Source organism: Suricata suricatta, chromosome 8, assembly GCF_006229205.1.
Source record: "Suricata suricatta isolate VVHF042 chromosome 8, meerkat_22Aug2017_6uvM2_HiC, whole genome shotgun sequence".
Lineage (NCBI taxonomy): Eukaryota > Metazoa > Chordata > Mammalia > Carnivora > Herpestidae > Suricata > Suricata suricatta.
Window position 1 is genome coordinate 115,290,871 of NC_043707.1, and position 26,013 is coordinate 115,316,883.

A 26,013-nucleotide genomic window follows, 5' to 3' on the forward strand; every position below is an offset into this window, starting at 1 on the left:
ACTCTCTCTCTCAAAATAAATAAGCCTAAAAAAAATGTTAAAGGAAATGAGCTGTTCAAAGGTTATCCCACATTCTTTTTTTTAAAACTTTACTTGTTTTGAGAAAGAAAGAGAGAGAGAGAGAGAGAACAAGAACATGAGTGGGGGAGGAGCAGAGAGAGAGAATCCCAAGCAGGGCTCTGCTCTAACAGCACAGAGCCCAGTGTAGGTCTCGAACTCACGGACCGTAACAACATGACCTGAGCCGAAATCAAGAGTCGGACACTTAACCAGTCCGAGCCACCCAGGTGCCCCACTAGCCTACATTGTTTACATTGATGGGTTATTTCACCTGTATAAGTTTTCTGGTGGCTGATAATGGAGGGATATATTTAAAGGCTTTCCCACATTACCATGGAGCTTCTGTGCTTCCATTCCAGGCCTTTATCAATCATGACACTGTATGTTCACTCCTCTGGAGCTGATCCTTCAGAAACGTTTTGCTTTAGGACTGACATCTTTGTTTCAAACCAGTACTCCTGGACTGTACAGGCACCTGGCAGAACTTTTCATACGTCCACCCAGGGCTACCCCTTGCTCTAGTTGGCTGTTTAGTTTTGGTTTGAAAAAGAGAAGCCCCTCAGATACCAGATTCCCATAGTTTTCCAATATCACATACCTGTACATGTCCACTGACTGGCATCCACATGTCTCTGTTCAGTCTGTTCAGCCACATGTCTAAATGTCAGAGATCCCTGGATATGGACTCTTACTAGTCTTGGAGCCCTATGTCTCCTTAGCTGTTCTTCAGAAAATCCTGATAAACCAATGGTTCTGGAGTCTAGAAGTCCAAAATCAAGGGTTTGTTCCTTCTGAGACTCTGGGTAGAACCTTCCTCAACTCTTCTTGGCTTCTAGTGTCAGTCATTGGTGTTCCTTGGCTTGTAGCTGTGTCTCTACAGTCCCTGCCTCTGTTGTTACATGGCCTTCTCCTTGTGTGTTTCTCTAGATTATCTATTTTAGACTTCTTATTTTCTAAAGTAAGCATTTAAAACTATAAATGTTCCCTCTAAACACTGCATTAACTGCATCCCATGAATTTTTAGATGTTTTCATTTTCATTCAGTTCAAAATATATTCCAATTTCCCTCATGTCATCTCAACCTACACTTGGGGTAAAGTAGTATTCAGTCAAAGATTAAAAGGGACCATTATTCAGATATCAGGAGCTCTTTATCTGTGTAGCTTCCTCCTTTCTGGTTGTTTGTTCCAAAATTCTATATATCACAGTCACCTCAAACTCTGTTTCCTCAGTGCAGCAAGTCTGCCCTAGTCTGCTTGGGCTCTCCTTCCCTGTGCCACCGTCTGGAGCATGATGCCATACAGAAAGCCCTGGCCACCCTCCTACACTGTTGATGGGAATGTAAACTGGTGCAGCCACTCTGGAAAACAGTGTGGAGGTTCCCCAAAAAACTATCAGTAGAACTCCCTTATGACCCAGCAATAGCACTGCTGGGGACTTACCCCAGGGATACAGAAGTGCTGATGCATAGGGGCACATGTACCCCAATGTTCATAGCAGCACTTTCAACAATAGCCAAATCATGGAAAGAGCCTAAATGTCCATCAACTGATGAATGGATCAAGAAGATGTGGTTTATATATACAATGGAATGCTACATGACAATGAGAAAGAATGAAATATGGCCATTCATAGCAATGTGAATGGATCTCAAGGGGGTCATGCTAAGCAAAATAAGTCAGGCGGAAAAGGACAGATACCATATGTTTTCACTCTTAGGTCTAACAGGAGAAACCTAACAGAGGACCATGGGGAGGGGAAGGGGGAAAAAGAGTTAGGAGAGGGAGAGAGGCAAATCATGAGAGACCCTTGGATACTGAAAACAAACTGAGGGCTGAAGGGGGAGGGGGAAAGGAGAAGGGGGGGTGATGGTCATGGAGGAGGGCACTTGTGGGGAAGAGTACTAGGTGTTATATGGAAACCAACTTGACAATAAACTATAAATTAAAAAAAAAAAAAAAAAGGAAAGCTCTGGCGGTCACAGGGCTCACCTTGTTTGTTTCCTTTCTCTCTGGGATCACACCCCTGTTGTTCATGGTCTAAAAGCAACTGTTCTGTATATTTTGTCTAGTGTTCTAGTTCCTCATGGTGGGAGGGCAAGTCCTATGGCAGTTTCTCCCGCAGGGGCAAAAGTGGAGGTCACGGGACATTTTAAAAATTAAATGAAATAGTGGCTTACAGAAAAGTGCAGGTTATTTTCATCTATGTGGACCTCTTCACCATGGTAAATATGAGGGAATTACTCTGAGAAGAATGAGGGAAAGTTAATATAAAGGTGACCGACATTAGTTATTGAGGTAACAATTTATTGATTTCAACACAGTCTGTGTACTTAGATAGCTGTTACCAAGATTCATACCATTGGTTACTGTGTGGGAAGGTAGATGAGGATATGAGGGGTATTTCTGTAGCTCTGGGTAGCTTCATTTTTTTCATAGTTGCTATTTCTTCATTTTTCTTAAGGAAGTTCTATTTTTTCTAGGTTTCTAAATTGCCTTGTCTGATGTTAGGTTTGTGCCAATGTCTCTCTCTTTTCTTTTAATGAACAATGGCAGATTGGCTTCCATAGCGCCTGCTCAGTCATCAAGAAGCCTGCCTTTATTTTCCTCTTACCTCTCAGTTGACTAGTGTTCACATTTAGTCTGCTGGACATTTAGTAAGTATTTCCTGGGAGTCAAGTTGGCTTTGGCTGATTATTCCTTTTATTTAACTTTTTTTTTTAAGTTTATTTATTTATTTTGAGAGAGACAGAGATAGCACGAGCAGGGGAGGTGCAGAGAGAGAGAGGGAGAGAGAGAATCTCAAGCAGGCCCCGCACCTTCAGCACAGAGCCCAACGTGGGCCTTGAGCCCATGAACTTTGGGATCGTGACCTGAGGTGAAACCAAGAGTCGGCCACTTAACCGACTGAGCCACCTAGGTTCCCCGACTTTGGCTGATGATTACATTGTTGCTCTGGTTAGTTATAGTCCTTTTTCAGTTATGTGTATGTGCAGACATGATTATCCATCTCTTCAGTGTTTTGGTTTTAGTGCATATTTTCTGTGTGTAATTTTAAAAGATATTTTGTGTTCTAACCCCAGGGCCAGAGCTAGGGTCAAGAAAGAAACACATAAGGTACAACATTTAAGGAGGTGTTTACTCTCAAGGTTGGATAAGCCAACTCTGTACTTACATGACTCTAGAATATATTCTTCCTTATGTCTTGTGTGCCTGCGGCATCTGTCTTGCCTCACCCTAGTTTTGGCCCTGTATAACCCTGACCGTAGTTGGGTACAGATACCTATGTAACTAAGACTTTTTATCAGTCTTCTTTTTTTTTTTTTTTGAGAGACAGAGACAGCGCGAGCAGGGGAGGGTCACAGAGAGAGGGAGGTACAGAATCTGAAGCAGGCTCCAGACCTTGAGGTAGCTGTCAGCACAGAATACGACACGGGGCCTGAACCCACGAACCATGAGATCATGACCTGAACCGAAGCCGGATGCTCAACCGACTGAGCCACCCAGGTGCCTCTGTAACTAAGACTTTAAAATGAGCTCTGTATAGTAGCTTTCATTTAGAACATGTTTTGACTTTACTTCATCTAGTAAAACAGAAGTGAAGTAATATTTCAGGAGAATTAATGCCATGCCTAAAGTAATTCAGTAGCCCAAAAATTTATCCATAGGCAACAGTAGCCAGAATTTTGGACCACGTTATTTATATTAACCACAGTAGGTCACTGTTGTACTTCTCTTCCTTTGTTTCTTATCATGACATGGCTGTCAGTAGAAAGTTCATTCTAGCAGAATCCCTCTCACACTTAAACTTTTTGGTAATCTGACTACTGATCAGCTCTGGCTGATACCGTGATGTGCAAAACCACCTGACTCTGGCAAACAGTTGGTTAGAAAATGGATGAACCTGTAACCTGTCAAAGGTCAATAATACTCCATTTGTGCTGCTGTCAGTTCAGTGGGTGGGGATGGGAGGACTATTCCATCCTGTTCTGCTACCTGTTCTTTGGGCCCCATAGTGCTTGCACTGTCCCTGAGAAAGGCTAGGACATGAGTGGAAGGTCCCTTTCATCCCTCCATACACTTACACCAGAATAGCTATTTTGTTTGTCTTGTTTTTTTTTTTTTTCTGTTTCATGAACTGGAGTTCTGTATGAAAGGTCTGTATAAAAAGGACTCATTGAGAAGGGGAACCACTGATGAATGTGGAACAGTACTTCTATAAGCTAAAGTATCCTGAGTCAAAAAGCACTCTGTTTTGCTTCTTCTGTCCCACTTACTAGACAGCTTTCCTACCCTCCTAAAAACCAGTGTTCAAAATAGCCTTAAATATTGGTGTTCAGGACACTTTACAGATCAGCAGTGTGTTTTTATTACACTTTAAAATGTTTTCATTCCTTGTTTTTAGATGCCAGTGAGAGCAGGTGCCAGCAAGCGAAGACAGAATTTGGAGTTGGCCTGAGATCTGGGGGAGAAAATCACCTCAGGCTTCTTGAAGGAACCGCCTCTCTCCAGTTGTGTTGGGCTGCTTGCTGCCAGGATTCTGCCTGCCATGCCTTTTGGTGGTTAGAAGGGATGTGCATTCAGGCAGACTGCAGCAAGCCCCAGAGCTGCCAGGCTTTTAGGACAGACTCTTCCAATTCCATGCTGGTGTTTTTTAAAAAATTCCAAACTGCAGATGATTTGGGCTATCCACCTGAAGAAGATGAACCAAATATTCTGGGGATAGGTTGGAGCAGGGTATTTTGGAGGAGACAGAGTCCACCCAGAGCTCCACTCAGACCCACTGTATCTTCAAGTGACCAGCAGAGCTTAATCAGGAAGCTTCGGAAGAGAGAGAGTCCCAGTGAAGAAGAAACTACACGTATAGTGACACAGCATTCTCAGATGAATGACTCCAAGGAAGGAGGTGATCTGAATACCAGTGGTACTGCAGAGGTAAGAGTATTATGATAAGGAGCGGACAGACTGTTAAATCTGCTTTCCCATTTGCCACACCTGAGCAGTGGAGCCGGTGCCTGTGGGAAGCACTCTGTGCTGAGGAGTATATGGATAAAGCTGCATGGTGTCATCTTTGTGGGTGCTGCCCAGATGTCACAAGCATAGTTGGACCTTAGAGATGTTCACTGCTTTACAAGTCTGACCATTGGTTTGGTAAAAGCAGAAATCTGCTCTTTATCTAGTCTAAGCTGGTTCGTGACTATAGGTAAGTGCGGTTGTGTGGTATCTGTCTTCACCAACAGTTCCGCAAATTTTCTGCCACATTGCAAAACACTTGATTGACGTGGTTGCATTCAAACTGTCTTCCCTCTTCCCCATCTCCCACGTGTAAATGCATTTCTTTATGGGGTAGTTTCTATTCCAGGCTGATACAGCCATTCCTGGCATCACAGACTAAGACCTGGCTTACTGGGCTGGGGAACCAGATGTTGCCATTAACTAAGAGGCCTCTGGGGTGACTTCTCACCAAGCCAAGGGAGATACCACCAGTAGAGTTTATTCTGCTTGTTGTGCTGCTTCATTGTTGATCTTCCTGGGCAAATGATTAAAAGGAGTGACTCACTCTGTGCTCAGCCTCCCTTGATTGCTGTGACTTATTTTTGTATTTGTTTTGTCCTAGTTGTCTCTATCAGGTTGAAGCCAGAGTGGGGAAACTACTACATGCCAGGCACTATATGTGCTAATTGTCGTACAGTGTCATTTTGTCTAATTTTCATAGCAATATTCCCAAGGTGGTATTATTAGCCCTGTTTTACTAGTGAGGAAACCGAGGCCCAGTGAGGTTAAACAGTTTGATTGTGAAGCTAATGAATAACAAACCTAGGATTAAAATGCAGATTTAATATTAGGAAAAAACCTTTCAGTGCAATATTAGAGATATAGTCTTAGGTTTAATACGCCCATAAACATTAGACATCTATTGTCACTGTCAGGTACTTTGCTAAGCACTAGGGATAGAAAGGTGAGCAGGATGTGGTCCATGCCTTCAGGGAGTTTACAGCGTAGTGGAGACTCAGACCCAAAGGTTGGGTATTTATAATAGTGTGTAATTATTGCATTAGTAGAGTTATATACACAACATAGTAGGAACAGAAAAGAAGAAGTGATTAACCTGAACAGGCAGGTGGTATGTATGTGAAGGGAAGACTTCACAGAAATGTTTAATTTATTATTGTTTTTTTTTATTATGTGCGTGTTTAAAAAAATTTTTTTTTTGGTATTTATTTATTATTGAAACATAGAGAAAAAGAGCATGGGTGGGGGAGTGGCAGAGAGAGATGGAGACACAGAATCTGAAGCAGGCTCCAGGCTCTGGGCTGTCACCACAGAGCCCAACGCGGGGCTCGAACCCATAAACCATGAGATCATGACCTGAGCAGAAGTCAGACACTTAACCAACTGAGCCACCCAGGTGCCCCAGAAATGTTTAATATTTTATTTCTTTTTTCTCCTTAAGCTTTTATTACCTACACTAGATTATAATCCTCTCTTTAAAAATTTTAATGGGAAAGAATGAAATATGGCCATTTGTAGCAAAGTGGATGGACCTCGAGGGTGTCATGCTAAGTGAAATAAGTCAGGCGGAGAAGGACAGATACCGTATGTTTGCACTCATAGGTCTAACAGGAGAAACCTAATAGAGGAATATAGGGAGGGGAAGGGGGAAAGAAAATTGGGGAGAGAGAGGGACACAAATCATGAGAGACTATTGAATACTGAAAACGAACCAAGGGCTGAAGGGGGAGGGGAGAAGGGTAGTTATGGAGGGGGGCACTTGTGGGGAGAAGCACTGGGTGTTATATGGAAACCAATTTGACAAACTATTATATAAAAAAAAAGAATAAAAAAAAACTAAAAAAATTTTTTTAATTCCAGTGTAGTTAACATATAGTGTTACTACAGTAGTTTCAGGTGTACAATATAGTGATTCAATGGTTCCATATATTATCAAGTGCTCATCAAGTTAAGTGTACTCTTAATCCCCCTCACCTATTTCGCCTATCCCCCTGCCTCCCTCTGGTAGCCATCTTAATATATTTCTTGAAGGATGTGTAGGATTTCACTGGGGACATAGGCGTAGTGCATGCAAAGGCTCAGTCAGTTGGCAAATATTTTTTGCACATTTTCTGTGTGCAAGGTATACTAAGCTAGGCACTGGGGATATTATAGTAAACAAGATAGACATAATTTCTCCCCCAACGGAGCTTATACTGTCAAGGACAACAGACATTATGTTTATAATAATTAAATAATTATAACTTGATATGGGTTTAAGAAGATAAGTGCAGAGTGCTAGAAGAGCATCTAACAGGGACTTAATTGAGAATAAGGGGTATGGTTAGGTACTTTAAAGAAGGTTTAAGTTTAGACTTGATGTATTTCAGGCAGAGAGCTAACAATTTCAAAGTTTGTTAGGTGACCTAGAGTGTGGCAAGATCAAGAAGTTGAGAGAGGCTGGTCTTGTTCAACAAAGAAAGCCAAAGGTGAAAGAGGAGGCTTGGGAGCTGTGTAGACCCTTGAGGCCTTCTTAAGCTTTTGGTCTTTCTCTTCAGGTCAGTGAGAAGTCATTAAAGAATTTTAAGTAGGGGATAACCTGGTCAGATATGTTGCTGTGTGGTGAATAGATTGGAGAGAGGCAAGAATGTACATGGAGCAATCAAATAGGCTCTTCAAGGCAAGGGAACCATTGTACTAGAGAAAGAGGTTGAAAATACAGGAAAGGGGATAAACAATGAATAATTCCCCCCCTTTTTTAAACAACAAATAATTCCTTAAAATGGTGGTTCACAAACCTTAGCACATATCAGAATCATCTGGAGGCCTTGTTGAAAATAGTTTGGCCTCAATTCCAGAGTTTCTGATTTAATAGGTCTAAAGTGAGGCCTGAGAAGTTGCATTTGTTACAAGTCCTGGAGAGTGCTAGTGCTGCTGGTCTGAGAGGCTCACAAGGAGAACTAGTGCCTTACAGAGCGAGTGGGTTTGAATCCAGAGCACAGAGGACCAAGATCAGCCTTAAGGAGGAGGAGACACATCTCCTTCATGATGATAGGAAGGAAGAAATAGGTGAATATAGGTGTAGCAAAGGTAGGGTTATAGGTTCAATAGAAGGAAATTGTGTAGTTTGACTCTCATGCCTGTTTTTCTGAAATGGGGTAGATCATTTGCTGAGAGTAGATGTGGAGGTAGGTAGAATGGGCATAGGTAGTTAGTAGGCAGGAAAATCATAGGTTTGGAGACAGTGGTAAAGGTCTGAAATAGCCATTATGAAGGCTGGGAGAAGGCCAACCAGGTAAGGAAATAGACTGCTGGTAGCACTGAAGATAGAGACTACAAATTTATAACAGTGGTACTGATCTCTGCAGGTGTGTGAGTCTCCTCAGCAGCTCTCAGCAACGCTGTCAAGAAAAGGCTGATAGTTTGATTTACCCAAGATTGGAACTTTGCCAGTTTTGTACAGAAGGAAATAGGGGTGTGGAAATCGAGGTTATTGTCAAGAGAGTGGATTAAGAAAATAGAAAAAGAGCCAAATATAAGAGGGCCTGACTGACAGAGATATGACAGAGGAGTTTGGCTTTTAGAGGTTTCCATGATGAGAGACAGATATAGGAGGCAAAAGTAAATGTGTGTCCTGTAAAAGTAGTCATCAGAGGATGGGATATATGTTTTTAAGTTTATTTATTTTGAGAGAGAGAGAGGGAGAGGGAGAAAGTGAGGGAGAAGGAGGGAGCAAGCAGGAGAGAGACAGAGAAAGAGAGAGAGAGAAAATTCCAAGCAGGCATCATGCTTAGCACAGAGCCTGATGCAGGGCTTGATCCCATGACTGTGAGATCATGACCTGAGCCAAAATTGAGTTGGCAGCTTAACTGACTGAGCCACCCAAGCACCCCAAGGATGGGATATTTAAATCTAAGATCTTGGAGGTAGAGAAGTTCTGGTGACTATAGGATCCAGGGTGTAGCTGTGGAAGAGGGTTGCTGGGGTAGAGTAGTTTGTTGGAGATGAGCTCAAAGAACTCAGGAAGCTAAAAATACATGTTACATGAGTTATCCCTGTAGACACTGAGATAGACTTTTATGATGATAATGATGATGACAGCAATAGCTAGTGTTTACTGAGTGAGCACTTACTATGTACCAGATACCATTCTGAACCCTTGACATACTTTGACTCTTTGAGTCCATACCACAACTCCTATGAAATACTGTTACCCATCTCTATTTTATAAATGAGGAAACTCAGGAAAAGAGAGGTTAAGGAACATGGCCAAGGCAATACTAGCTAGTCAAGTACCAGGACTTGAACCCAGGCCCTCTGATTCTATCCAGAATTTGTCCTCTTAACCCTGTTACTGTTTAGGCCAGGGACTTGGGGTAAAGAGGAGTTTTGATAACCAGTTGTCAAAGCCCTCAGCAAACAGAAGGAGTAGTGAGGCAGTTGGGAGAAGACAGTATGGTAAGAACTGAGTTGCAGTAAGATGGCAGAGGAGAGAGGCTTTACAAAAGTAGAAGAGTAAAGGTCTGCAAAAGGCATTGGGAAGGGGAGCGAATAAAATACCTGCCTTCACTCGTGAAGTATGGGAGAGTAAGGAGCCCTCATATTGCAGAGATACATGGGAGATAATGTCCTTAGGGAGAGGCACGCTCTCAGTTAAGCATAGGAGCTCAAGGACCACTTTATGGGCATGTGACCTGTGCAGTGTACAGGTCCACACACTTAGTCCGTTCTCAGTTTGTTGTGCTGCTGTCATTGTCTTGAAATTCTTAATAGTTTTTGAATAAGGGACCCCACCCCACATTTTTGTTTTGCACTGTATCCTGCATATTATGTAGGCTGTCCTGTAGGAGGTATAGGGAATAAAACATGAAATGACTGGGCTTCTAGGTGGTTTTTGATCATGGAATAGAAATACTAGGTGATTAAATGGAATTTTTGGTAGAAAGGAATGGAAGTTAGGTCTCACAAGAGAGGAATTGTTGTGGTGTAGTAAATGTTGAACTGGGTCCCTCCCTCCCCCCAAAACCCCAAAACAAGCCCTGAGTTGTAGATATTGTCAATTTCCATGGTATAAATACAGTCACCATGACCATTTTTGGAACTTCCAACATGAGTTGGAAGAGATGCGCACAGTCAGGTCAGATGAGCCAGCTCCAGCACTCTTCCAGATAATTGTGATCAGTAAAATGAGAAATATGGTAGCTGTAGGCCTGGCAGTGTCCTGGAAGAGGGTAAAAGCTCAAATTTGGGCCTAAGATTATTCAGGTGTACCTTGCAAGGAAGATACTGGGGTTGTGTTGTCTGGGGAGTACTTTTTCTTCTTGTTCACCTGCAGTGGACAGTGGCAATAAAGTGCTGCTAAGGAATGGGATCTGGAGCTTTATGGTCTAAAACAGAGAGTGGGTGGACATGGGGGGAGGAATATTGAACTATGAGCCCCAAGAGTGGGAGGGGGCCTTTGTGCAGTGTTGCACAGAGGCATTATATAGGTTGGCATCACTTGCTGAGAATTGTAAGCATTGTTAAAAAATAGGGCAAAGTGAAGTCTTCAGTTCCAGACAAATGATGTCTGATTTTATATGCGATTCGTAGGAGCTTGAGGCCATGGATAGTTCTGGAAGGGTGGTAGAGTCACCTTGCGCATTCAGAATAATTAACTGGTAGGCATTTCTTTTAGGAGAGGACTTGCAGCTTAAACTTCTGCTTAATGCACTGGGGAAAGGGAAGGATGTGTATATGCTGCATATCTTCTCCTTCTAATTAGGGAGGGCTGGCTAATAGCACTAGTTTCTAGTTTGTACTGTTGGCACTAAGGTAGGTCAAGCAACTCTGCATTCAAAGTGGTAAGAAATTGTATCATAAATTGCTCTCGTCTTGCCTGAAATGCTGCAGATCTGCAAAGCATTGGGTTGTTAGTAGCATTCTTCATTCTTTTGGAGATATACATATATTGTATCTAAGAGGCAGTATTGTGGACCTTTTGCAAATCCAAAAATGGAAAGGAATGTCACCAATTTATTCCCCTTTAGCACCTTAAAGAAGGAGAGGCTGTACTGCTTGGTTTAAGTACTGTGTCCTTTCTGTGCGGTGTACCTCTGAATTGTCAGCCGGAGGAGCATGAAGGCTTATTGCAGTTCAGCCACTGGCAGTTAATTGCTGCCAGTCCAGCTTTGTGCTCCCTGAGCCCAGGAAATGAAGGTCAAGTTAGGTATCCCCACATGGAAGGTTTGACTTCAGGAAAACTGAGGCACCCCTGTCTATGCCACCACCATCTCCCTATTTCCAGTAACAGCATTTCATCCCCTATAAGCCAGTGCCTTTCTGTGGGACAAAAGTCTGAGAAGATAAATGAGTCAAGCCTTTGGGCACCTCTCTGCTGCCTTTTAGACTGAGGAAAATTCTTGTGTTGACTCTACATCTTACCAGCAGATAGAGGTGTGGGGTGTGGGCAGCGACGGAGGGAGAGCCTTGCATAACCAAGTACGAAACCCGGGTAGTTCTGTATCCTTTTGTCCTACGTTTTGATTTGGTTTGGTTTTCAGGGTTTTTTGCTTGGCCACTTTGTTTTGATTTTTATTTAGTTTTTTTAAAAATTTAATGTTTACTTATTTTTGAGAGATACAGACAGAGGGTGAGTGGGGGAGGGGCAGAGAGGGAGGCAAACACAGAATCTGAAACAGGTTCCAGGCTCTGAGTTGTCAGCACAGAGCCCAACACAGGGCTCGAACTCCCTAACCATGAGATCATGGCCTGAGCTGAAGTCAGATGCTTAACCGACTGAGCCACCCATGTGCTCCAACTTTGATATGATTTTTTAAAAAATCTTTCCTTTAATCCTTTAGGGTTGTGAAATTTTTGCCAAGGGTTCATTTATTCTTCTGGCTTTATTTCCTGACATAATTGGAATTCCTCAGGGCTTAGGTTCCCCTCAGATTCTCATTCTCCTTCATCTGGGCAACGGACAGACTAGTAACTTTTGCCAGAAATTGTTTAGCTTCAGGCCCCCTTCCAGCCCTCTGGCCTGGATAAGTTGTATGACTTTGCTACCCCTCAGTGACCAAGGCCCTTCTAGTACTGTCTGTGCACACGCATATGCACTAAATGGTGCCCCCCCCCAACCTTACATTACTGGCTTATTGCATTGAGAGAAAAACTGGACAGCCTTTGCCCTTGTTGCGTGTGGGTGTGCAGAAATCCCTGCAATTCTACTGTTCCTTTCTTAAGAGTATTAGTGCCTGAACTAGAATACCCTTTCCTTATTCCTCCTCTCCCCACCTTAACTGCTCCCTTTCTCCTCTAATCTCCGAAGTTTTCTGGTTCTTTTATCCGCTTATCTTTTTTAATCTATTTTAATGTATGAAGTGAATTTTAAAATGTGTTTGTTGGCTACTTTAAGAGTTTTTAATTTTTATTTTTAAGTAATCTCTACACCTAACATGGGGCTTGAACCTACAACCCTGAGATCAAGAGTCATATGCTCCACTGACTGAGCCAGCCAGGTAACCCTGTTGGCTACTTAGTGCTAAGTTAACTTAGGAGGCAAGCAGTGATGGAGGTTTCGGTGTGGAAGGGTTAATAGAGCCTTGCTAGTTGGCACACCTTAAGCCTTGGGAAGAAAAATCTCAAAACCAGCATCTCTTAGCCAACACCCTTGTCATCCCGCCCCCTTCTCTCTTCATGGTGGTTTTAGTTTCTCCAAGGAGACTGTGAGAAGACATAACTTTGTAACTAACTGCTGCAAAAATAAACTTTGCCCTGTTCTCTAGCCTCAGCTTTAGTTGCTGAGAACTGGGTTGGGATGTCTTTAAACCCCACTGGCTTTGCTTATTGTAGGAAGACACTGTATTTCCTCTAGTAGGATTTTTGTTAATAGTTTTTGTTTTATTTTAATACAATTGTGTCTCAAATCAAAATGTGTTGAAAGTGCAATTTTTAGGAACCATTCGTTCTTTTTTATTACGTAGTCACCAGAGTGGCATGTGTATTGCCAGGGAGGGCCCCTTACCTGGACTGTGATGCTATGACCTGGGTAAGGGTGAACATCATGTGTGGTCCTGCAGGCTCCTGGTACTCAAAACCGAATCGCTCAGTGGTGGAGGTTTTTCGGGTCATCTTGAATTATGGTATTAATCATGGGGTTGGCTTGTTTGATTAGGGGAAGGCAGCCCCAACTGGGCCTGGGGAGATTCTAGGGAGAATGAAGAAGTGGTAGAAGGAGCAAGAGAGAAATGGCGAAAGAGAATGTGAATAGAAGCCTCTCATCGTTCTGAATAAAGCTTCTTTGAAGATGAAATAGGTGTATGTGCCGGGGCATGATTATATGACTTATGGTTAGTTCAGAATTAGGTTGGTTTTTATGATTTCTGTCAAGTGCCAGAAAAAAAATTGCCTAAGGGAATTTCATCCATGTCTCAACCCTATATCATCCTCTACAAATTTTCAGTATTGCTTCATAGTTTCTGAAGTAAAATAATTTGCTCCATATCTCCTCTTCCTGCTTGTTTAAAATTTAATAATAATAAATAACAAACAAATTCTTTAAAAATAAAAACCTGTCTACCTTGCTTAAAAATATTTATACTCTTATTTCTGGGACTCTATTATAAAGCAGCAATTCCTAAAGAAAGAGCTTCATATACAATGATGAGATGCTGTTTATGTAATTAAAAAATGGAAGCAATCTGTCTAATAAGGGGAAAGTTGAAGTTGTGCTGCCATTAAAAATATATTTTTGGTTATTTGAACAGCTCTTCTGAATTTCCTCTGCTTTCCACTTCAGCCACACTAAATGCTTGCTGTTCTGTGGATACCACACGTCTAAAAAACAGCTTTCTTGAAGTGTAATTGACATATCATAAACTGTAGGTACAGTTTGGGTATTATTTAAAGTGTACAATTTGATTTAACAGAAATACACCCATAAAGCCATCACCACAAAAAAGACAATGAGCATATCCATTACTCCCAAAGTTTTCTCCTGTCCCTTTATCTGTCCTTCCTACTACCTCCCTTATCCCAAGGCAACCACTGATCTGCTAAGGTCATTATAGATTTTCTAGAATTTTTATATAAATGGAAGCATACATTATGTACTCCCCCTTTTTAACAATTTTGTTGAGGTATGTGCCATAAAACTCATTCCTTGTAAACATACAATTCAGTGATTTTATTAAGCATAGAGTTGTGCATTTTTTCTGTCACCCCAAAAACTTCCCTTGTGTTATCCCCACTCCCATTTTCAGTCCCGGGTATCCACTAATCTGCTCTCTATAAATTTTCCTTGTCTGGACTTTTCATGTGAATAGAGCCATGCATTATGTAGTCTTTTGAGTCTGGCTTCTTCCACATAGCATCATGTTTTGATATTCATCCCTGTAGTACGTGTCACATCCTATATGGTGTGTAGTTGGTTCCCTTTAATTGGTAAATAGTGTTCCACTCTATGGATGTATCATTTATCTGTTCATCTGTTGATGGACATTTGAATTGTTTCTAGATTTTTGGCTACAGATAAAGCTGTTAGGCACATTTGTGTACAAGTCTTTGTATGGGGATACACCTTAATTTCTCTTGGATAAATACCTAGGAGTGGAATAGCTGCATCATATTTAGGTGCATATTTAATATTATAAGAAACCACCAAACTGTTTTTCATTTTACTTTACCATTTGTAATGTCTGAAAGTTCTAGGTGCTCCCCATTCTCCCCAAAACTTTGTATGGTTTTAGACATTGTCATAGGTGTGTAACAGTATCTCATTGTGGTTTTTCTTTGCATTTTCTTCATGACTGATGTTGAACATCTTTTCATGTACTTATTTGCCATTTATATGTTTTTTGGTAAAGTGTTTATTGTTTTCCCCATTTTAAAAGTTGGGTTGTCCTCTTACATATATATTCTGCATATATGTCATTTATTAGATAAATATTCTCTCAATCTGTGGCTTGTCTTTTCATTCTCTTAGTGTCTTCTGAAGAGCAGATATTAATTTTGATGATTAGTCTAGTTTATCAGTTTTTTAATTTATGGATCCTGCTTTTGTTATTGTATTTTAGAAATATTTTCTCCTAACTCTTCTTCTAAAAGTTTTATAGTTTTTAATTCAGGTCTAGAATGTTTTTGTACATGGTAGGAGATGTGGATGGAAGGATTTTGTTTTGTTTTTTGGCATATGAATATCCAGTTGTGGTAGCATCATATTTTTTACATTCTTTCTCCAAGGAATTGCTTTTCACCTTTATTGAAAATTAGTTAACTATATATTTATGAATCTAATTCTGGACTCTTTTTGGTTCCATCATTTTATTTGTTTATGTTGATATATTGTCTATATCAACACCACCCTATCATTTATTTTTTTAAAGTAAGTTATTTGCCCAATGTGGGGCTTGAACTCATGACCCTGAGATCAAGAGTCATATGCTCTACCGACTGAGCCAGTCAGGCACTTCAACACCACACTGCCTTGATAATAATAGGTTTGTAATACGTCTTCTATTCAGAGTATGTAAATCTTACAGCTTTGTTCTTTGTTTTCAGAAATTTTTTGGCTAGGGGCACCTGGGTGGCTCAGTTGGTTGAGTGTTGGACTTTGGCTCAGGTCATGATTTCAGGGTTGTGGGTTCGAGCTCTGCATTGGGCTTTGTGCTGACAGCATGGAGCCTGCTTTGAATTCTCTGTCTCCCCCTTTCTCTGCTCCTCCCCAACTCATGCGTGCGTGTGCACACATGCTCTCTCTCGCTCTCTCTCAAAAGCAAATAAATATTTTTAAAAATTTAAAAAGAAATTTTTGGCTATCCTAGGTGCATTATATTTCTGTATAAATTTTAGAATCATTTTGTCAAAAAAATCATCTTGTCAGTTTGTTTTTAAAAAGCCTTCTGGGATTTTTTTGGGACTATGTTGGGGCTGTAGATCAATTTGGGGAGAAGTGATAGGCTAATAATAATAGTGAGCCTAATGGTCCATGAACACAGTATATTTTTTCTTTTATTTATGTCATCATTAATTTCCCTCAGCAATGTGTTGTTTTCAGAGTACAGATCTTGCACGTATTTTGTCAGATTTCTTTCTTTCTTTCTTTTTTAATGTTTTATTTATTTTTGAGAGAGAGAAAAACAATGTGAGCAGGGGAGCGTCAGAGAGAGAGGGAAACACAGAATCTGAAGATAGGCTCCAGGCTCTGAGCTAGCTGTCAGCACAGAGCCTGATGCAGGGCTCGAAGCCACGAACCATGAGTTCATGACCTGAGCCTAAGCCAGACGCTCAACCGACTGAGCCACCCAGGCGCCCCTTGTCAGATTTATTTCTAAGTATTTTATACTTTTGGTGCTATTATAATTGGCATTTAAAAATTTCAGTTTCTAAAGTGCTCTCTGAAAGAAACTATTTATAAAATAATTCAGTTTCTGTTTGTTGCTAGTGTGTAGAAATATAATTACTTCTTGTATATTGATCTTGTATCCTGAAACCTTGCTAAGCCCACTTACTCATACAAGTAACTTTTTGTAGATTCCATTGGATTTTCTCTACTTATAGAAATGTTGATTGTCAATAAAGATATTCTACATATTCTACTTCTTTTCTGATGTGGATGCCTGTTACTTCTTTTTGTTGCCTTATTGCACTCCTTAGAACCTTTACTACAATGTGAATAAAAGTGGTGAGAGTGTTGATGGGAATTTGTATAAGGAATAGATATTTGGTTTTGTCAAATGCTTTTTTTTTTTTTTTACATCAATTGATATGATCACATGGGTTTTTGTTTTCAGTGTGTTAATATGGTGAATACCTTGATTGATTTTGAATATTAAATTACCTTCTGTTCCTGAGATAAACCCTACTTAGTCATGATATATTATCCTTTCTATATGTTGTTATGTATATATTTAAAAAATTTTTTTAAACATTTATTTATTTTTGAGAGACAGAGCTAAAGTGGAGAAGGGGCAGAGAGAGAGTTGGAGACACAGAATCTGAAGTAGGCTCTAGGCTCTGAGCAAACATTCAGCACAGAGTCCAATGTGGGGCTCAAACCCACGAACGGTGAGACCATGACCTGAGCCGAAGTCAGATGCTTAACCGACCAAGCCACTCAGGCACCCCTATATGTTGTTATATTTGATTTACTGAAGTTACATTATGAATTTTGAATTTGTATTCATGAGGGATACTAGCCTGTAATTTTTAACATCAAAGAAATACTGGCCTTCTAAAATGAGCTGAAAGTTTTTAGTCTTTTTTCATTTTCTGGAAAGGTTTGTGTAGAATCAGTACTATTTATTTCTTAAATGTTCAAAATATTTCCCCAGTGAAGCTATCTGGACCTAGAGTTCTCTGAAGAAAAATTTTAAAATATAAATTCATCTATATAATAGATACATAGCAGTTTAGGTTATCTGTAATAGCTCTTCATGAAGGAGATTTGGCAGATTGTGTCTTTCAGGGAATTTGTATATTTTGTCCCAGTAGTCAAATTTATTGGCACAAAGTTGCTGGGAATATTCCTTTATTGCCTTTCTAATACCTGTAGAACATGTAGTTACCTCTTTCATTCCTGATATTGGTAATATGTGTTCTCTTCTCCTCTCTCCCCTCATCAGACTGGCTAGATTTTCTTAAGGAATCTTTGATTTTACTCATTTTTCTCTATTGCTCTTCTATTTTATTGATTTCTGCTCTAATCTATTACTTGATTTCTTCTTCATAATTTGTATTTCATTTGCTCTTTTTCTGATTTCTTAAGGTATAATCTCAATCATTAATTTGAGGTTTTTTTTCCTAACATAGGCGTTTTAGTGCTATAAATTTCCCTTTAAGTATTGCGTTAGCTGAATCCTACAAATTTTGATATTTTCTTTTTATAGTTTCATTCAGTCTAGAATACTTTTAAACTTCCTTTTTGACTATTTCTTTGACTCTTGGGTTATTTAGAAGTATGTTATGTAGTTTTGAAATATTGGGGAGGGGGTCTTCTAGATATTGTTGTATTATTGATTAGTAATTTAATGTATTGCTGTCTGTGAACATTGTATGATGTAAATCATTTTAAATGTATTGAGACCTCTGTTTTATGGTTCAAAAAATGGTCTGTCTTGGTAATGTTTCTTGTGTATTTGAAAATGGTATATATACCTTACTATTATTATTGTGTGAGTGTTCTAAAAATCTCAGATAAGTCCAGTTGGCTACTGTTGTTCAGATCTTCTGTATCCTTACTCATTTTCTATTAGTTTCTATCAGTTATTTAGAGAGGTGATGAAATATCACACTATATTTGTGGATATTTCTGTTTCTTCTGTTAGATTAGCTTATGCTTCATGTACTAAATTTTATTAGCTGTATAAATGTTTAGGAGTGTCATATACTCTTGGTGAATTGACCCTTTTATCATTATAAAATTATCTTTGTTATCTTTGATAATATTCTTTGCTCTGAAATCTGTTTGTCTGATATTGATACATCCAATCAGGCTTTCTTTTGGTTAGGAGTAGCATAATATATCTTTTTCCATGTTTTTACTTTTAACTTACTTGTGTTTTTATATTTAAAATTGATTTCTTATAGACTACATATAGCTAGATATTGCTTTTTATCCAGCCTGATAATTAATCTCTGGTGATTAATTGGGGTATGTAGACTATTTATTGTGACTGCTGATGTGATTGGAATCAAATCTGCCACTTTAGTATTTATTTAGTGTTTGTCTCATGTGTTCTTTGTTCATTCTATCCCTATTTTTATGCTCTCCCTATTAACTATTTTTATTTCATTTTACATATTTCTCTTGATTTATTAGTGGTGATAGGCAGAACAGTCGTCCCCCTAAGGAGGTCAGTGTCCAACTCTCAGGAACCTGTGACTATGTTATGTTACATAGCAAATAGAAGTTAGGGTTGCAGATGGAATTAATGTTGTTAAACAGCTGACCTTAAAATAGGGAGATTATCCTGCATTTTTTGGTAAGCCCACTTTATACACTAGCGCCCTTAAAAGTGGAAGAGGGATATAACTATAGAAGAAAGACATAGAGGGGTGCCTGGGTCGCTCAGTTGGTTAAGCGTCCGGCTTCAGCTCAGGTCAAGATATCACGGTTTGTGGGTTCGAGCCCCGCATTGGGCTCTGTGCTGACAGCTAGCACAGAGCCTGGAGCCTGTCTTCAGATTCTGTGTCTCCATCTCTCTCTGACCCTCCCCTGCTCATGCTGTCTCTTTCTCTCAAAAATAAATAAAACATTAAAAAAAAAAAAGATGTAACATTGCTTGCTTTGCAAATGGAGGGAGGGGACCATGAGCCAGAGAAAGTAGATGGCTTCTAGAAAATGGGAAAAGCAAGGAAACAAATTCTCTCCTAAAGCCTCCAAAAAGGAAGAAAGCCCTGTCAGCTCCTTAATTTTAGCCCAGTGAGATATGTGCTGGATTACTATCCTGCAGAACTGTAAGATAATAAATGTTTATGATTTAGGCTGCTGATGTGGTAAATTTTTATAGCGGCAATAAAAAGATTAATAATATAATAGTTATGTAGTTTTACTGGTTGCTATAGGGTTTATAATTCACATTATTAGTTTATCAAGAACTACATTCAAATGATGTTTTACTAGTTCATATATAATGTAAGGGTCTTTTAACAGTTTGCTTCTATTTTCTCTTTCCAGCCTTTGCTCTATTGTTGTCAGACATTTTACTTCTACATATGTTATACACCATAGCATCTATTACCTGTTTTTGCTTTAAACAGCCAGTTACCTTTTAAAGAGATTTGAATAAGAAGGAGAAATATATAACCAATTGGTTACTATTTTCAGTGTTCTTTATTACTTTATGTAGATCCAGGTTTTATTTGGTATCATCTTTCTTTGTCTTGAAGGATTTCTTTTATAATTTCTTGTGGTGTACGTTTGTAGTGATGAATTCTTTAAGCTTTTGTATGTCTGAAAAGTCTTTATTTCACCTTCATCTTTGAAAAATACCTTCACCATTTAAGTAAATCTAAATTGGCGGGGTGTTTTCCCCTCATAGTCTCTTTTTTAATTAAAAAATTTTTTTAATGTTTATTTTTACTTTTGAGAGACAGAGACAGAGTGTGAGCAGGGATGGGACAGAGAGAGAGGGAGAAACAGAATCCGAAGCAGGCTCCGATGTGGGGCCAGAACTCATGAACCATGAGATCATGACCTGAGCTGAAGTTGGATCCTTAACTGACTGAGCCACCCAGGTGTCCTATAGTATCTTTAAAAATATTTTCTTTTTATTTACTTAGAGCGAGTGAGCTGGGGAGGACCAGAGAGAGAGAGAGAACCCCAAGCAGGCTCTGTGCTGTCAGGGCAGAGCCCAACATGGGGCTTGATCCTGTGAACCATGAGATCATGACCTGAGCCAAAATCAAGCATTGGACACCTAACTGACTGAGCCACCCAGGTGCTCCCGCTTACAGTACTTTAAAGATACTATGGCAATGTCTTCTAGCTTGTGTTGTTTCATTGAAAAGTCTGCTGTAGGGGTGCCTGGGTGGCTTAGTTGGTTAAGCATCCAACTTCAGCTCAGGTCATGATCTCATGGTTCGTGGGTTTGAGCCCCATGTTGGGCTCTGTGCTGACAGCTGGCTCGGAGCCTGGAGCCTGCTTCAGATTCTGTATCTCCCTTTCTCTCTGACCCTCCCCTGCTTGCACTGTCTCTCTCTGTCTCCCAAAAATAAATTAACAGAAAAAAAAAGTCTGCTGTAATTTTTAAATATTTTTTTCCTTTATCCAGAATGTGTCTTTTTTTCTCTGGCCTCTTTTAAGATTTTCTCTTTATCACTGTTTTAAGTAATTTCATTATGTTATTTCTTGGTGTAGTTTTCTTTATGTTTTTTATGCTTGGAGCATAAACTCAAATTTCTATTCAAATGTGGGTTGATAGTTTTCATCAGATTTGGACATTATTGACTATTGCTTTTAAAAATATTTTTCTATCCCTTCTTCCTTTGAGAACTCCAATTACAAGTGTATTTGGTCACTTGAATCTTTTACAAGTTGCTGCTGCTTTGTTCATTTCTTTTCAGTCTTTTATTCTGTTTCATTTTGAATCACTTCTGTTACTATGTCTTCAAGTTTACTGATTTTTTTTCTTCTGCATTGTCTACTGTGCCATTAAGTCTTTACAGTGTATTTTGTCTTTGTGTCTGTACATAAGCCAGGATGACCATACTTTCATCACATCAGTGGTTCACACACACACACACACACACACACACACACACACACTCTCACACACAATTCTCTAGTTAATTTTCCCTTACACATTATAATCTTCATCTCTAGAAGCTTGATTTGGATCTTTTAAAAAAAATATATCTTCCTGGGTCTCCTGGGTGGCTCAGTTGGTTAAGCATCTGACTCCAGCTCAGGTCACGAACTCACAGTTTGTGAGTTCAAGCCTTGTATTGAGCTCTCTGCTGTAAGCACAGAGCCTGCTTTGGATCCTGTGTCCTCTCTGTCTATACCTCTCCCCTACCCACTCTTTCTCTCTTTCTCTAAACTACATAAACATTAAAAAAACTAAAAAAATTTTCTTCCATGTCTCTACTTAATATATGAAGTCATGCATGCTTTCCTATAGCTTCTTGAATATGTGGAATATAATAACAATTATTATTTTAATACCTTTGTCTACCAGTTCTGTTATCCCTGTTATTTCTGCATCAGTTTTAATTAATTGATATTTTTCTGCATTACAGGAGCATTGTTTTTCCCAAGTATTCTATTCTTAAGCCTTGTTTCCTTTCCTTACTTGCTCTTCTTGGGCAAGGTAATGTATTCCCTGGCTTCAGCTGCTAACTTTGAGATTTTGATTCCAGTCATGGATCTCTATTTGAATTTTCCAGCCGTACTTTAGGTCAGTATGTTTTTTTTTCTTTTTTTTACATTTATTTATTTTTGAGAGAGAGAGACACAGTGTGAACAAGGGAGGGACAGAGAGAAAAGGAGACACAGATCTGAAGCAAGCTTTAAGCTCTGAGCTAGCTGTCAGCACAGAGCCTGATGCGGGGCTCGAACCCACAGACTGTGAGATCATGACGGGAGCCGAAGTCAGACGCTCAACTGACTGAGCCATGCAGGCGCCCCTAGGTTCAGTATGTTTGAAACATAACTTGCCTGCTATTTTCCTAAAGTTGCTCCTTTGTAGTCTGGCTTAGTTTTTGACACCACTACAGTTAGTCCCTCAACTAAAGCTAGAAACGTGGGAGTCATCTTAGATTCTTTTCCCCAAGCCCCTGATGCATTTCAGCTTTACGCGTATTAGATTCTTAATATTTTAAAATTCATCCCACAGGAGGAATTTCCAGTAATGGTGGCAGAGTAAAGTGGTCTCCTGAATCCTCCCACAGATAATAATTATAAAATATGTTAAAAAATGTATTTAAGGACATTGGAAAGGATCCAAAAGCAGACAGAAGCTAGAGGAGAGCTTACTCTGGAAAAAACAGCCACTGGAAGTGATAAGAATTGTGAGTTTGCAGCTTTTTAAATTTATTGCCTGAAGGCATTCGCTAACCCCCACAGCAGAGGAAAGTGGCAGTGGAAAACCTGTTTTATTTCCTTATGGTGGCAAAGCACAGATTTCAGGATAGAAAAATTACCTGAAAATTTATGGGGAAGTAAGAAAACCACCAAGAAGATGGATGGTGAAATCCATATCCTGACTCTAAACTCTACTAAAATCCCTGAACCTCTAAACCACATATACATATTGGGACGGCATGGTAATAAAGGAGGCAGCGATTAGAGAGCTAGAGTTCTGTCTTTGAAAGATAGAACCTGATGCCAGTTGAGCTCTGTGGGTTAACTGAGTGCGTTCCTCAATCATGTGTAGCTCAGGTGGCAGAAATCTGAAGTCTTACTGACTTGGGGAGTCAGAGTACAGAGTCTAAGGCTGAAAAAATTAGGGAGTCATCTCATAAAGTAAAGAAAGCAGAGAGAGAGCAGGCCCCAATTCTGGGTAGAATCTATGACAAAGTTCTTTTGCTAATCATCAGATTAAACAAGAACACCTACAGGGACCAGGCTAAAAACAGCAGATATAGCAATTACACATAGATATCAGTTGCTGCACATTGCAGGGGAAGCAAAGTCTACAGTTTTAAGTCCAGATAAGTTACTTGCCTACTAGAAAAAAAATATTGTAAATAATCCCAATGAAAACACGGTAGAATCCAGAGTCACTGCATATATTAGATAGATGTCCAGTATTCAAACAAAAACTGTTAGACATGCAAAGACACAGGAGAAAGTAACCCATACTCAGGGGGTAAAAACAGTCAATGGAAATGGACTCCAGTGTGATTCAGATATTGGAGTTAGTAGTCAAAACTTCAATGTATGTTAAGGAAAATGGTTTTAGTCAACAATTAAGAAATTTCAAAAGAAATATAAACAACTTTAAAAATGGGAAAATAGAAATTAGAGAACTTCCACTTATGGCATCATGAGAGGGTCCCTAATTTTCTCATTGAAAAAATAAGTATAAAACTGAACAGAATTGTCAAAAACAAGTATTTCAGGCCACTAAAAATATAATAGAGGTAGAAGAAAATTGAGAAGCATTTATTTTGAAAAGCTGGTAATGCTTAGAGCAAGTACAGTGGGTGTCCTGATTCTTTTCTTACATGTCTCATAACATCTGGTTAGAAACTGAAAATTTCTTCCTGGGGCTTCCCCCATTCGTGTCTACCTCCATCATTCCAGCTCAGATGACAAGAAATGTAGTTTTACCAGTGTGTAGTTAGACATGAAAACTAGCCATTTTTCTAGAGGGTTGACATGGTTTGGGGCAAAGGGTGAAAACCCATAGCTTTGCCAACCGAAAGTGGCAAACTTAGTTGGGAACGAATGGCGAGAATCCACAGCTTTGCTAACCTGAGCAGCAGTGCCTGCTGGGGTGAGTGGTTGAGTGGTGGGCCCTCCAGAAACTTAATGGGAAGATGTTAAAAAATGAAAGAGCCATAGGAGGGCTAAGATAAGCTCTCCACATATCCCCTGGTTAACTGAGAAACTACCTGTGCAAAAGATACCCAAGAGAACCTGGTAACAGGTAAAAATCAAAGGAGAATTGAGAATTGGCTGCAACTTTCAGTGCATTCCCCAAGAAACACATAGATGGACTGGCAGAGAGTGAAGCTTTGTGGGCTTAATGTGTTTGAGTGACCTCTGCCCAAATCATTGGCTGACTGCTAAACTATGCAGGTACAGGAGTGATACCTAAGAAGCCAGGCTAAAATAAAAATAAGAATTAAAAAAAAAAAAACTGAGCAAAGGTATCGCTGGCAACATTCTGTGGAGGGAGTCTAATTCTTCAGTTTAAGCACAGAGAAGTTACTAAAAATAATCAGCAACCTATCAGAAAAATAAAATAAGATCCCAAGTTGCTACAATATATGATCTAAAATTTCCAGTTTCCAACCAGATATTACGAGACATGTAAAAAAAAGAATCAGGAAAGTATGACCTGTACTCCAAGGGGGAAAAAAGTAATCAGTAGAAGTGAATTCTGAGAGGACTCAGCTCTCAGATTTAGCAAGATTCCAATGCTGCTGTTAAAAACATGCCTAGGGGCACCTGGGTGGCTCAGTTGGTTGAGTGTCCGACTTTGGCTCAGGTCACGATCTCACAGCTCATGAGTTCGAGCCCCATGTTGGGCTCTGTGCTGACAGCTCGGAGCCTGGAGCCTGCTTCAGATTCTGTGTCTTCCTTTCTGCCCCTCTCCCACTCACACTGTCTCTCTCTCTCTCTCTCTCAAAAATAATAAACATTTAAAAAAGTTTTTTAAATGCTTAAAAAAATTAAAGGAACCTATTCAGAGATATAAAGGAAAACAAGATGAAAATTACCCAGCAAATAGCAGTTTTAACCACTTTTACTCAACATTGTCCTGGAGGTCCTAGCCAATGTAATAATGCATGAAAAAGAAATGAAAGGAATACAGATTGGAGATGAAGAAGGAAAACTGCCTTTATTCACAGATGATAGAATCATGTACCCAGAAAATTCCAAGGAATTTACACAAAAACTACTGGAACTATTAAGGGAATTTAGAAAGACTACAGGATATAAGACCAATATACAAAAATCAATTGTATTTACATATTAGCAATGAATACTTGGGAATTGAAGTTTTTAAAAATGTATAGCATCCGGGATACCTGGATGGCTTAGCTGGTTAAGCATCTGACTGTGATTTCATCTCAGACGATGATTTCATGGTTCGTGAGATAGAGCCTCATGTTGGGCTCTGGGCTGCCAGTGTGGAGCCTGCTTGGGATTCTCTCTCCTCTCTCTGCTCTTCCTTCACTTGTGGGCATGCTGTCTCTCTCTCTCTCTCTCTCTCTAAATAAACATTAAAAAAAACCTATGGCATACAAAAACATAAAATACTTAAGGATGAATTTAACAAAATATATGCAAGAGCTGCATACCAAAAACTGTAAAATGTGGCTGAGAGAAATTAAAGAACTAAATAAATGGAGAAATAGTACCATATTGTAATAGTGTTCCCTCCAAAATAATGTCCTCCTGGAACCTCAGAATTTGCCCTTATTTGGGAATAGGATATTTGTAGATGTAGTTAGTTAAGGATCTTAAGATCATTCTTTATTTATTTAGGGTGGGCTCCAATGACTGGTGTCTTTTCATGAGGAAGGAAAGGTAGATTTGGACCCACAGGGAAGACAGCCACATGAAGATGGAGATAGAGACTGAAGTTATATTGACACAAGCCAAGAAATGCTAAGAGCCTCTAGGAGTTGGAAGAGGCAAAGAAGGTCTCCCCAAAGGCCTTCAGTGGGATTGTGATCCTGCAGATGTCTTGATTTCAAACTTCTGGCTTCTAGAACTGCGAGAGAATAAGTTTCTGTTGTTTTAGGCCACTAAGTTTGTGGTACTTTATTATGGCAGCCCTAGGAAACTGGTACAATCATGTTCATG

At 39.6% G+C, this 26,013-nt stretch overlaps 1 protein-coding gene across 3 annotated transcripts in view; it reads left to right on the forward strand.

The window, feature by feature from the left end:
• Positions 1-26,013, forward strand: part of KIAA0319L (KIAA0319 like) — a 94,907-nt gene that overhangs the window by 27,133 nt on the left and 41,761 nt on the right. For all 3 annotated transcript variants that reach the window (XM_029948819.1, XM_029948818.1, XM_029948820.1), the window contains exon 3: positions 4,465-4,994. In XM_029948819.1, coding sequence (XP_029804679.1) covers positions 4,465-4,994 — 530 coding nt within the window. The remainder of the gene's footprint in view (positions 1-4,464; positions 4,995-26,013) is intronic.